The sequence below is a fragment of the Temnothorax longispinosus genome, chromosome 9, assembly GCF_030848805.1.
Source record: "Temnothorax longispinosus isolate EJ_2023e chromosome 9, Tlon_JGU_v1, whole genome shotgun sequence".
NCBI lineage: Eukaryota > Metazoa > Arthropoda > Insecta > Hymenoptera > Formicidae > Temnothorax > Temnothorax longispinosus.
Genome location: NC_092366.1, coordinates 13,824,334 through 13,838,393, shown reverse-complemented (window position 1 = coordinate 13,838,393; position 14,060 = coordinate 13,824,334). Strand labels below are relative to the sequence as shown.

The 14,060-nt window shown below is 37.4% G+C and overlaps 1 protein-coding gene across 2 annotated transcripts in view; it reads right to left on the bottom strand.

The window, feature by feature from the left end:
* LOC139818626 (neurotrimin) overlaps window positions 1-13,659 on the bottom strand; it is a 145,943-nt gene extending 132,284 nt beyond the window's left edge. The window contains exon 1 of one of the 2 annotated variants that reach the window (XM_071787422.1): window positions 13,460-13,659. In XM_071787422.1, coding sequence (XP_071643523.1) covers window positions 13,460-13,589 — 130 coding nt within the window. In that variant the 5' untranslated portion in view covers window positions 13,590-13,659. The remainder of the gene's footprint in view (window positions 1-13,459) is intronic. The other variant, XM_071787421.1, reaches the window with a different exon arrangement.
* Between the last annotated feature and the right edge of the window lie 401 nt (window positions 13,660-14,060).

The window sequence follows — 14,060 nt, the reverse complement described above, 5'->3', positions numbered from 1 at the left end:
ATTCGTTACGGCGAACAGTAAACTATCCGGATTCGCTTATAGTAATTTAGTTACGTGCGACCGAGCGTCGGGCATACTTGTTATAAGTTTAATATAACTCGCTGTATGTAAATTATCCAGATTCTAGCGAAATCTGTGTGAACTAATCCTTAAACCCAGGCGCAACATTGATGCGTTCTGTTGCAAGGCAATGCATGCACATGCAGTGTCTAGCTGTCGTCGAGAGAGACAGGAGAGACAGACAGAGAGTGAGAGAGGGGGGAGGGGGGGAAGGGAGAGGGTTGAAATCTAATTAGGCTGTCTACGGCTCGATGAGTCGTGCGATAACTCGCAGTTGCAAGATAACTCCGACGGTCTGTTCCTTGGAGCACCGACGCGCGTGCAACGTCGGTCGATTGGCGCAATTCAATTACAAAAGTTATCGTCAATTGGGAGCACAATAATTCATTAAATACGCGCTACTATCACTGTAGTACCAAAGATTATATACCCTCCGGAAAGACGAGTTTCACTGCGTATACTTCGAGAAACTGCGAAACGACCCACCTATCCCGATCGCTGAAACGCGCTTGTTAAGAAACTGATACATATCGTGTATTTTTTAACTAATATTTTAGTACGACCTAACTATAATTTCCAGTTAATAGAATTCTGTAAAACATATCGAATATTTCCTATGAGTAGTAACTGATAGAAAGTCCATGCACATTAAAATAATTATTTATTAATCAATTTATAGTTCCATCATTTACGTGCTAGAAAGGACGAAACGACGTACGACGAGACGGCAAATTTAATTTAATTTTCAATTACTAATTATATTTCCGCAAAAGTAATTTCTGATAAAGTGCAATAAGTAATTTAATTATATTGTGCCTGTTCATCTCTCACAAATTCTTGCTTTAAATGTTATTATTTTAATTTGATTTAATTGGATGGAGTGTTGTAATATATTAGTCAAACGAAATATCATTTACCCCAAAAGTTTAATTTATACTACTTTGTACAAATTTTACTTTTATATATATCGTACTCCCGCGAGCATTTGAAATGAATAATTGGATTCTGTGCAAATATTACATCAAAGGTACATTTAAGAGAAAGCTTAAAAATCATAATTAAAACTCACCATGCAATATAATAAGCTGATAATGTGCAAAATTAAAAAGTATAAGAGCACGATGTGCTGCTCGTTTTGATTGCTTTAGCGGCAGATAAGTACAATAGGCCTCGTTCATTAATACTATTTTGAAATTGATATCGCCTCGCGCTTATCACGTCGGTTAGGCGCTCCTGTAAAGATGTAATGAGATAGCTATGATACAACGCTGAAAACTTAATTATGCTCACAACGACCCGATTAATTACTTGCCTTCGCTCAACAGCCGCGTTTGCATTACTTTGGTGATAATTGGATCATGAAATCGTGGAGGCGGCGGAGCTTTGTAGCAAGTGTCAGAGAAAAAGAAGCGAGGGAGAGTAGGTTCTTATTAATTATTCTAGCTTATCACGGTTTTATAAAAATTAAGGAACACAATTTTGAATCGCGTAGAAGCAAAGGTGTAAAGCTCATTTTAGACTATGATTTGTGAAAGAATTCAGAATATAATTCCATTTATAATTTCTCGTGCCGTTTGTAATATGCATACAGATGTTACATTTCAAGAATCAGAATATACATATACATACATATATATATATATATATATATATATATATATATATATATATATAGAATATATCAAGATACACATGGAAATGCATATATAAAATTATAAATAGAATTTTGATTTCAGTTGCGAGAGAATTATAAGTTGTTTAAATTAGACTCACAATTAGCACATAAAAACACAAAATTCGGTTAACATAGCTTAACTAATTTATGATGCAATTTTATACTGAAAATTAATAAAAGATGTGATTAAAAACCATTTTTAATGGAATTTATATTTATTTAAAATTAATCGAATTTATTTAAAAAATTTTTTAAATGATAAATTAACATGCGTAAAACTAGTTTTAAAACAGCTTTCCAGTTTTTAATAATATAACAACAACGCACAAAATACATTATTATTACGAATACTTTTTATATAAAATGCGCTTTTATTTAAGTTCTATTAAATTTTTATTAAAATCTCATTCGATGTCAGCTCAGCAATATAATTTCACGCATATTTCAAGTTATTAAAAATAAAAAAGCTTAGTGATTAAAAATAGATTACATACATTCTTCTACAGTGGAAAATTGTGAACTTAACAAATTCATGTGCAACTTAACAAATCGTTCGGTTGTCTTTAACGAACGGTAAAACAATTTCTGTAACAGCTCGCACGATGTACATAAATGTGTGCCCGACTTTCGCGTACAATTAAATATACATGGTCGTTAGCATACACATAAACTCGCGCGTTATACACGTAGTAGACCACGTGTTGGACGGGGGAGTGTATTGTAAAAGTCAACGCTGGCCGAGAAGGAAGAGACGAGCAATTAGCGTTATTAAGCACGCTCGACGTCGCTCTCATTCCTTCTCTCTGCAACGTCCTCGTTGTTATCCTTGCTCGCTTGGCGAATGTACTGCGCGTCTTTGCGTTTTTTTTCTTTCTATTTTTACCCGAGGTTTGCTATGGCGATATAATGTTGCCATTTCCTCTCGCTGGTTTACAAGCAACACCCGGAAAACAATTTTCTCTGTTTTGGCACGCGATTTACTGCGTCCGCGTGTTTCGCGTTCACTGAGATCAGCGTGCAGTGATACGAGATATCCGAAGGATGCATATCGAGTATCTTTATTTCAAACAATTAAGTTAATAACTTGTTTAAAACATTTAGGAACAATAGGAACAACGCACAAGGCACATGTGTGATAAATTTCAAATACAGTCGTAAGAGCGATATATTTTGCATAATGTATGAAAAGCACGATTTGATTTGTCGCTGATTTATCTGACAAAAGAGATATTCAGATATTCGATGTTCGATGACCGGCTTGGTAAAGTACTGAATATTAGTTCCTGTCGAGACGAAACGTGACAATATCGAACATGCTGCACGTTTAAACGCATTAGTTTCTTTTCTGACGAATAAAAGCGATAAATAATAAAATATAAACCAAATCGCGAGGATATCGGGATAACGCTCTGGCGTCCCCGTAAGCTGTGAAAAGAAATATTGCTCTTAGCGCGCAGCGAGACCAGAAATATAAATTAAAAATAGCAGCAGCAATATAAACGGGATTTCCAGAATATCCAGGATAATCGGATTACTCAATGGATTTATATCGCTGTCTGTCATTGTATCCCGGGAAAACTTTGATGAAAAAACACTAATGTCTAATCTGACATACCTGATGACGTATCGATATTACTAATGTCCCGGGGCCATCTCAGAAGAAAGAGAGAAATGAATTGGTCAATAAAGCTGCGGGATGTACAGAAATGCGAAATTTTCTTGCATTAGGTAGCTCATCAAAGATACTGAATTAATAAATAATATATTCTTTCTTTTAATAATAATCGCAAATTTCCACGCAGTTACTTTGTTGAGTTAATTTATTGCATTGTTACAACGCCAGAAATCTCGACCTTAGAAATTAAACGTGCATATGCGTATATTTGTTTGCTGACCCCGATTCCTTGTACGCCGTGGCAATTCCGCGCGCCCGACGTTGGAACACGCGGTATTTGCATTTGACAGCGCGCTGAAGAGCCGCCACGAGGTCGGTTCAAGCTTAATCCAGGTTGGACTAAGAGGATTATTGCGAAAATGTTTCAATTGCGGCGTTGCCCAAACGTAACGAGGTCTATAATGTTCATACATCGCGGATGAAGTCCAACTCTCGTATCGACGATCACCGTTGCTCGTTGCTGCGTTGAAAAGTTTTTAAGTCCTCTTTCCATTTCTATTTATAGCTTATGTCGGAGCGTTATTTCGATTTTTTCGCGATTTGACTTCTGTTTTATTATTCCTAATTTTTTGTTTGTACGTTATTTATTATTAAATTTTTATTTTTTGTCAGAGGAGAGAGTGATACGTTTAAAACGTGTAGTACTCGATATTATCACGTTTTATCAGGATAAAAAAATTCTAATTTATTACGATTTTTATTTAGTTTATAAATCTGTCTGTTCCAAATATAAAATTAAATGTATAGGTATAAGTACATGTCCTAATATTAACATATTGAAAACTATATAAGGTACTTTTTAAAAATCTGAAAACTTTCACTTGTCGCAAACAATGGCAGGATACATGCATTATAAGTGGGTAGCTTCACGTAATTCGCTTTTCAATATTAACAGTATGGCTTATTGCTTTAGAGAATGAGTATTGCCCTGTATAGCACGACATCGCTAATTAACATAAACACGAACCAATCTCCACGGACTTCATCGAGCGGCGGGCGGCTACTTCGAGTTTCAAACGTGGAACGAAGAACGGTTATGTATGAGATGTAAAGGTCGTGTTTGAGTTTGCCATTTGCGTACACAACGAAGACCAATAACGTTGTTTATACATCGGGCTGTACGAAATGTACATCCGTTACAAACCGTCTGGCATATGAATGAAAATGGACGCAGGTTGCAATTCTACAGATTGGCAATTACTTTCAACAAGCGAATATATCTCTCTCAGCGCTCTACCGTACGTGTTAAAACTATTAGAGCCGAGCTCAAAAATTGTTCGTAAACTGTTTGCCAAGTTTATCTGCGTATCCGCGTATAAAGTATTTCTTTAATAAAACTGATCGATCTTGATTGCTCGTGTTAATTAGAATGTTCGGCACTTGGGAATTACACGATACGTGCACGAAATCGCAGATACCTTTGATTCGAAAGTGTTACGAGACTTATCTCATTCGTAGCAAACATGTTAGAGGATAGGAAATGTGTAACAGTTACATGCCATTGCCATTATCCCTTAGGGCTTGTTAGAAAACGTGCAGTAGTTACAGACTGCAGTGTTGATCCACCGCGGGGCACGGAAAATCTGCAATAGTCTAGTTAGAGAGAGAGGGCTATAGGCACCGCGACGTTTTCGAAACATTTGATAGTTCGATGAAACTGATCCACCAGCTAGAACGTTGCACTGCTTACAAGGTCCCAGTTGCTTGTTCATACCGCGTCAAAAAATTGATCGAGTCGGTGCACCGTAATACGACGTTTTTATTCATGTTTTTCTTTAATTATTTACATTTTTTGCAAACTTATATCTATGCGGGATACAACTGCATGAGACTCGACGAGAACAACAAATTGATTATTCAAATACACCAATGCATTAATCAAGAATATTAATATTACAGTTACTGAAGTACCGAATATTAATATTAATGCTAAATGACGCTTTTATCGTGTTATTAATTTTTAAACAATATTTGTTTCCGATTAGTAGCATTTACTTTGCCAGTGAATAATTAACAGACTTAATAATAAAAGACTTTTTAACCGACCCTGCTTACTATCATTTTTTTAATTATTATGACAATATGACAGTTGGTTTTTGGTCAATTAATCGTCAAGACGTTTCGACCATAGGTTTTGGTCTTTCTAAACTGATGTAAATTTTTTATGGTTAATATATATATAAATCATAGATAAATATCCTCTCTATTTAAATAATTTAATTTATTGCGAAAAATATCCAGGTTCGAATCCTGACTGAGGTAATATATTTAGCAACAAATTAAATTATTTAAATACCTAGAATTTAAATATACTATTATTTGTTTCTTTAGTGGAAATATATTTTTTTTATTCTGTGTTTCCGTGATACTTTGAATTTAACTACTTCACGTGACACTTTTTTATTTCCACGGTTATAATAAAATCGCGATTTATTTTAATCTTTAAATACAAAAATCCCTAAAAGCAGAAATTCGATAAGATTCGAAACACGAAGATTTTCAATTGGTATATCTCTTTTAAGGAGAAATCTGTGAACTCTTCTTGTTAACGATTCACAATATATGAATTCGCAGAAAATAGCGATTCAATATATGGAAGAAATTGGTGGAAAAAGAGCATTCCCACTGGAGAACTTGATCGCGTATGAAATCGCGCCGATTTTAGCCTGCAGGCAATCCACTTGTATGCGCACTGCTGATGCTCAAACGTGCCGTTGTATTTTGCCAAGTTCGAAAATTTCACTTGCCACGTATTATCGATCCAAGGAAAATACATTTATTTTTTTTATTTAAAAATGCACTGCAGTTTGTAGTATTTATCCGCATTTTTAATATCGTTGGGAAGGACGTTTTATGCTTTATTTAAAAAATTTTCCGGTAAAACGGTATTCATTCGATTCACGTGATATTAAGCGAATTTCCATTCACGCCGAATTTCAGGATGATATTTCAGCATTAAAATAATAACGTCCAAATGACTGTTGATATTCAGCGTCATGAATGAAATATTTAGAGAGTGATATAGGATATTTTATCATAGAGTTTCGCACGCAATTAATCTTCCTGCTATCTCCCACCGTTCATTTCTCTCTCCGACGTATTTCCAAAATTACGTCTGTTCTTTTCACACGATGAAAGATCAACGAGATACATGTCCGACAAAACTCACGCGAGACACGGGTCAATGAAATAACAGTCTCGGAGTCTCACAAAGTTACATAATTATTTTTCTTTGCGTTGGAAGGCCTCTAATTGTGAAAAAGTTTATTATCAATCCATTGTATTTTTGACATTCTTACATTCTTAGAAAATATGTTATATTATATGAGGAAAGTGCGAACTCGCGTCACGTGAATAAAAATACATTGATGTCGTAATGTAATTACGTTTTGCGCAAGAATTTATTCAGAGAAATCTGTAATCGTGTACACGCGACTTATTAATACCGTATTATGATTAAATTGTTCTGTCGTTAAATTAATTAGCAACTGTGAATAATTGCATTTGTGACTGTGCGTGTGGATTATCGGTATTTCGAAAAAAACCTTACAACGAGTTGGTATGCCGCGTAATTTGCGACCAGTATATAAGGTTAAACTTTAATATTTCACAAACAAAGCATCCGCGCGTGGTACTTTGTAACCACTGCGTGAGGTACGATAATATTAAACTGATGACAACGAAATTATTTACTGGCAGTTACTCTCTTCGCATGGCGCAAACCCATTCGCCGCATAACGGTGCACAAAAGCATGCATGCAGAATAGGCCGCCGGCGCATCAGTTTGATTTGACTGTCAACAATTTCGCGAGTTTTGTCTCGTCGTGCCACTCTGTCAATCGCAGTTTCATTAATCCATGATATTTCTTTGATTTTCTTCGCACAGAACAAGAATTCAAAAATTTGCCAAATTTGAATCTCATTTTTTTGAGTTCACTACGCCATGAGTATAAGATCCAAGGAATTTATCATATATCTGTACCTTAGAAGTAAAGAATCGTATCTCCATTACTAGAAATTAAGAGAAAACAGGGTTTAAAATTTATTATTTCTATGAAAATTTCCAACACGACTTTTTCAAAACATAGGAAATAGTAATAATAGACATAAAATCTTTTACCATTATGCAATTTAAGGTGTATTAGAAAAAGTAAATTAACTTTGTTTTAACAAAAACTAGAGATACAATTCTTTATCTCTCGCGATATATCGATCTTTATTTTTATACTTTATATTGATAGAAGCAAGATATTATTGTTACTTAAATTTGCATTTAAAAACTTTGCCTGTAGCAGATGAAAGTGCGAGATATAAATGGACATAAGATAAGATAGCAAAGTAACGTAGCGCACGAGTGAATTCTGTCGTGAGCAAGATTGGTAAATCTTGGATACCGAAGTTTGCGAAGATTAGAACAGAGAAGGTTTCTTCAAAGATAAACCGGTGGTTTCAACAATGATCGCGGCAATCCTTTCTTCCGTCTCGTTAATACTGATTACTGAATACGTAATTAATCCCACTTGCGCATCCTCAATTAAGGATCTTATCCGAAAAGGAATAAGCAAAGTTGTTTCGGCGGTTGCAATTTCAGAAGTATGTTGTGCAACTTTCACGGTTGAACGATCCTTCTTGCAGAAAAGTCTGGGTATACCGTAGGGATCCATAAATACATTATCCCTCTATAAAAGTTAAATAAGTAAAAGTTAAATTAACTCTAAATCCACCACGTTCCGCGCGCAGACCTGACTCAAGTCTTACGCCTTAGTAGGTGAGCTTTGCCACCTGCAAAAACCGTAAATAATGTAATATATACTTGATGGAATTATTACAATATTTCTACTTCTGTGCGGCTCGATATGCAATATTTATGACGTATGCTTTGATTGCTCCGTTCCTTTTAGTATATACAGCATGGAAATAGCGCCACGTTTTTAGATACCGGTATAAATTAAATAACATTAAAAAAACGATATAATTAGATTCACATAGAAAGTCGCATTTATCTTGAAAATCCAATGCATCGCAATCATAGCAAAATAAATATACATTTGTTTCCTTTTGTACAAAATAATAAATTAAAAGTAATAATATTTTACCGTTTTCATGGTAACAAATTAATGACAGGAATAATCCAGATAGCTGCGGGTTTTATTATCGGATTCGAGTAATTAATTTTATTATCGCAAAACGTTGCTGCGTTAAGCTTATCTTGTAATAGAGCCGTCTTGTTCGCGAAATTCAGAACTAAATTAGAATATCTTGCGCATCGATCAGACGGCAAATCAATTTCACGAAGCTTCCACTTCAGCGGCCCCCGATATTTGCGCAAATAAGCATGACCTGGGGCGCTACGTAAATAAGTTCGATTTATTCGAATCGAAAGAAGCTGACAGCTCGCTAGAGAATTACGTCACACTGTGGCTTTAAGAAATTTAGTGGATGTTTCGCGTTGAGTGCATACCCTCGTTACCCGACTGGGCCCCCCCTCTCAGTTTCTACGCCACTGACGCAAGTTATATACAGTCCGTGCATACATCACACGCATGTGCTTTTGTTGCACGTGGCCAAAGAAAATGCCAGCTGATTTACAGCCGGCATTTACTTTGAGAGCATTCCCTTCTTACTGAAGATAAATCGACAGAAGCCGCGCATTTACTTCTCCTGTCTTTTCTTCCATACCCTAAGATTTACACTTGAAGATACTTAAATCTACTAACGCGCGCGAAAGCTATCCCCGCAGCGCGCGGAGATTTCTACATCTGCTATTTCATTTCAAAAATGCACGCCAGCCGCGATTTACTTTCTTATATTCTCTAAATGAATTTATCTATTCAATTTCCATTCCTTTTTCTCTTCGCCCTCTCCTTCTTTATGAAATTTATTTTTCGGTTAAATGAGATGTCATCGATCAGACGGAAAATTAAACGTTAACTTTCGTCGGCAGTGATAGTTTATTCTCTCACGATTGCAATTGTAACACGAATGAAATACACCGAGGACAAAACGCGCGTCGTTCGATGAAACCAGAGAAATACGATACAAATAAATAAATCATACTTTCCGGCAGACAAGATATTACAAGCGTAAGCCCCGTCTCGAGAATCTGCTACTCGGTTAGATTATCGTTTCACCACAAGATTCAGTGCCCTCCCTCGAGCTTATTTCCATTTACATTCGCCGCTACCACTCGTGAGACCCTTCTTTTACGACTGGCCGAGTACCATCATAACTGGTGCTGCTTCAAACATCCTTTTACTTGGATATCCCGTGCTGAAATTATTACATTCACAGAGAAGGCAGTAAAACAGCGGAGATCCCGGTGTACGGTCGCATGCACCTTGATATTTTCCATGTAAAATGGTTGGTCGACCTTAATAAGACATAGCAGTCGAAAATCTGCATTACGAAGCCGTACTTAATATTATATTGTACAAGTGTATACAATACACTAATTGAAAATAGTAACTTTTAACTTTTCGTGTATAAACGAAAGTTTACTCGCATAATTGATGACTCTGATATCGAGACACTGTATACGCAAAAAGGCAACCGTAATGACGTATAATCGGCGAAAGTCTTTTCAAAGCTGATAAGTAGAGCACAGCACTTAATTACCGAAAGCTTTTACATTCGTGGAGACGCTTGTTGAAGATACAATCATACTCGCATTGTTGGTTTGCGAGGACACCTTTGCGAAAATGAGGAAAGCGCGAAGTTGATTTTAACCCAGTTTGTGAATCCTATTAAAAAGTATAGCGGCGTCTCTCTGTAAAACTGAAACTTCTTAAATGTCCCCGCGAGACTGATGGTATTCAGCGATCAAATTCAGTGACCCATTTTCATAATATGGACAGACAGTTTCAATATTTTTAGGACAGATAAAAAGGAAGTGACGTTATGACAGTTCTAATATTATCTTAGTCAGATTGATATTGCTGGATAAATTTTGCAACGTTGATATATGCATAATTAATTAACTAGAGTTATTATGCAACAGTCTTGTGTGGTATCGAGACCTCGAATGATGTATTTTTGGTTCTGCACACATACCTAAAAAGACATTACCGGGATATTACGATAGCATACAGTGCACATTGATGTTTTCAATTAAACCACGCGCGACCAAATCTACTAATTGTGTAAATCAACAGCTTGGCTTAATTATAAAATGACTGAAATTAATTCCGACGCGCGCAGAAGGACAAGTGTTACACGATGAAATTTTACGTTGTGTACGAAAAAAAACACTCAACGTGGTTTTTTATACAGTGATGATTCAGCAAAACTATACTTCATGCCAAACAACAATAATTCGATCTGACTCATATGAAGTGTTACTATGCAACCTATTGTTAGCATGAAACAAGAGAACCTATAGATCAATAGTAGTTATAACTTTCTAATTTTTTTTTAACCTAGCTGTCGTGCATTGCATAACGTGAATTTTGGCAAACTCCAGTTTAGGCAATCTAAAAAAAAATACCAATCTGATAAAATGATGTTTACATCATTGGAGTGTACATTTGATCTTTAATTAGCATTAATTCTTTGATAAAGATACATGCAACTTTTGAGATTTTCTCATGTAAAGCGCAGTCGGTTGGCAACTATGTGGCGGTTTGTGCGCATTCGGTATTTTATACGACATTGCGACGATGCGTAGAATGTATGAGAGAAATTAGTCAGACGAGGTAGTGCTACCTCAGGAATTTCATATTCATCCCACATCTGCGAGACCAAATTATATCCGTGGTGTCCCGCGTAATCGCCCAAAATCGTTGGTGCTCGAATCGCATTTGGCAGTTACAAGTGTATAACCAATTTTCCCAAAACGCAGAACGTTTATTTTACGTCGAGAATTATGACATCGATGTCGACGCGAATTGAAAAAAAAGGTAAAAAAGTTGTAGTATTAAAAATTGAGTGATTGTAACGAACAATTTGCGAAACATCCAAGAAAATTTATCCACTGCGTAAAATCGTTCTTGCTTATTCGTTCCTAAAATCATGTAGGTATATAATTATGAGAATCGCAAAAATATTTGCATTGTAAAATTCTAAACTACGACAAATATTTATACAAACGCGTGAGGGCATATATGCATGAAAAAATGTGTTTTTAATTTGTTCAAATAAAAACCTAATATGTGTAAACGCGAAGGTGATGGAAAATTTTAAATATTTCACATTTTCGTAAAAATTTATCAAATTCGCTGTTAATAAAACGTCATTTCGTAAGCATTAAACTGGTCCATATAGGGTAATCTTGCATCAATATGGTAAATAGTAATCAGCTCAAGGGCTTTATATGTTTCTCTATATGCAGAATGCAACCTAATTATGACAAACATATCGCATAATTTCGTCGAAATCATTAAAGCGCGAATAATACAGCCGGAAATATGAAATCCTAATTTCATTTGATATAGTATCACAATATAACTAATTGTTTATTACTCACAAGAGCAAACAAACTTGCCCAACTAAAAGCAGGATTAACAAATGGAACAATCTCTCATTGTGTAATATAACACATTTTTATAATACACATAAAATTTACGTAATATATCTCAAAGAATAATTAAAAAATATATGTATATTATTAAAATCTACCGGAGAATTAAAGAAAGAATTTAAAAAAAAGACGGAACGAAATTGTGAGTCATTAACGTAAGTATATAGGATCTTCCGATATTCGTAATTATATGAACGTTTATATTAATTATATTTGCAAATAATAGCGTCAATCCATATTTTTTAAATAATATTTTCGTGTTTTATGCGACGAATAGAAACATTTTCTTGTAACTGTGACAACGGCGTCTTGCAGTAACAGCGCAGCATCAGCGCATAAAAAGATTAATTATGGAATAAAGTTGCATCTTAACTTTTTCTTAGTATCTCATCATATTTCAACGTAATTTATTACAAAGTAAATCTTATCTAAGGCCACCATGTCACTCGAGGCTCTCTGTGATATCGCAAAACAACGCCCGTGAGAATTTGGTTGAAGCTCGTTATCTCGTTACGCACTTGTTCCACACAATCACGTATTCTGGACAGAATTTCTTTGTTGATGAAGAAAAATTGAAGAAAAAGTTCTCGTTACATGTTCATCTTCCGATATCAGCAAAAAAATCTTAAAAACATTTAATTATGAGGATCATTTATTATCAGTTTTCGAGCTCAATATTTATATTTAATATTTAGAATCGATTTACAAAATTATTAGCTGATATTTAAAAGAACGTCGCATTCGGAGAACAAAGTTGAAATGCATTTGCGTTCGGAGTAAATACGAAGGCATTCCTGATACTCGGAATAATGAGCGAGACGTACGAGCGAACTAGTACGCGCGCATCTCGCTTATACTTCCCAGTTATCCTCGACGATTTCATTCGCCGCGCCGAGCTTCAGAAGCTATTGCATAGACATAGACGTTTCGAATTACTCCCCCCCCCCCCTCCACGCGAGAACCGACCAACTCTCTCGCGCACGAGAGCCACATTTCGCCGAGTAAGAGGCACGCACCACAAATCCGCGCTACGTGGAATACCAGCACCAGTAGCCTAGTAGTTGCGTTACTCTACGTGTGGGGAAACAAGAGAGAACAATCTCCGCGTCCGACCGTCGCAACGCGTCGCGTCGCGTCGCGTCGCGCGGCGGCGGAGGCGGTGATGACGGCAGCGAAACTCGTTAAACTTCCCCGCACACGCGAAACGGAGAGCGCGCGCTTGCGGGTAACAAAATTCCTACCGCTCCGGGGGGCGGGGCGGGGGGTAGTCGCAGTTCATACGAGGGATTCAATTAGCATCGCGGCGGCGGTGAATTTAGCACTCGCGGAGGGACAAAACTCCGTCGCGGAGAAATTCAGATGTACCCCGCGGACGATAATAATCGTAAGATCAAACCCCCCTTTGTTTTGTCGATGATCATCTCTCGTATCTCGCGAACGAGATACGGGGAACCGATAAGTGTGCCCTCCGCGCACACCGCGGAGACCCGCGCGGTTTGTAAAACGCGTGTACAATTCCTGGTTTCCCACTCACCGGATGCGACGGCGGGGTTGTCGGTCCATGCACTTCCCGCGATCGTGGACAGCAGCACGGCGCCAGTCAACAGCCGGAGTCGGCCTCGCGCGGTTCCCGGGACACGTCGGTCACGTTGCTCACTGATCATCGCGGTACCGGATGGACGAGAGGGTGCGCGACCGGCATCCCGACTGAGGGGTTGGTACCCGAGAGCGTGTTTCTCTACCTCCAGTCGCGTCATCCCCTCTCGTTTTCCCGCCACGCGCAGACGCCTCCGCTACTGTCGGGGCTTCCGCCGACTCTTGAGCCACCCCCCTGCCTCCCATCCCCCACCGACCCTCTTCCCCGTCTTAATCCCACTCACTTATCTCTTATCAATAGGTGACGATTAATTATCCCTCTACCCTTACGCGTCGCAGCCGCTGCGCTTTCGAGGTCGCTCACAACCTGTGGCACGCCTCATCTCCGGGGTACTTGGGGTATGTCTTTTGGCATGAGCCCTGAGGACGGCAGATATGAACGCAAGAATAATATCACTTCCGTCGACGCCGAGAGAGTTGGTTTGGCTTGCGCCCGATTTATGGTTAGTCGCGATCGTAATATGCGCGTTCGGAGGATT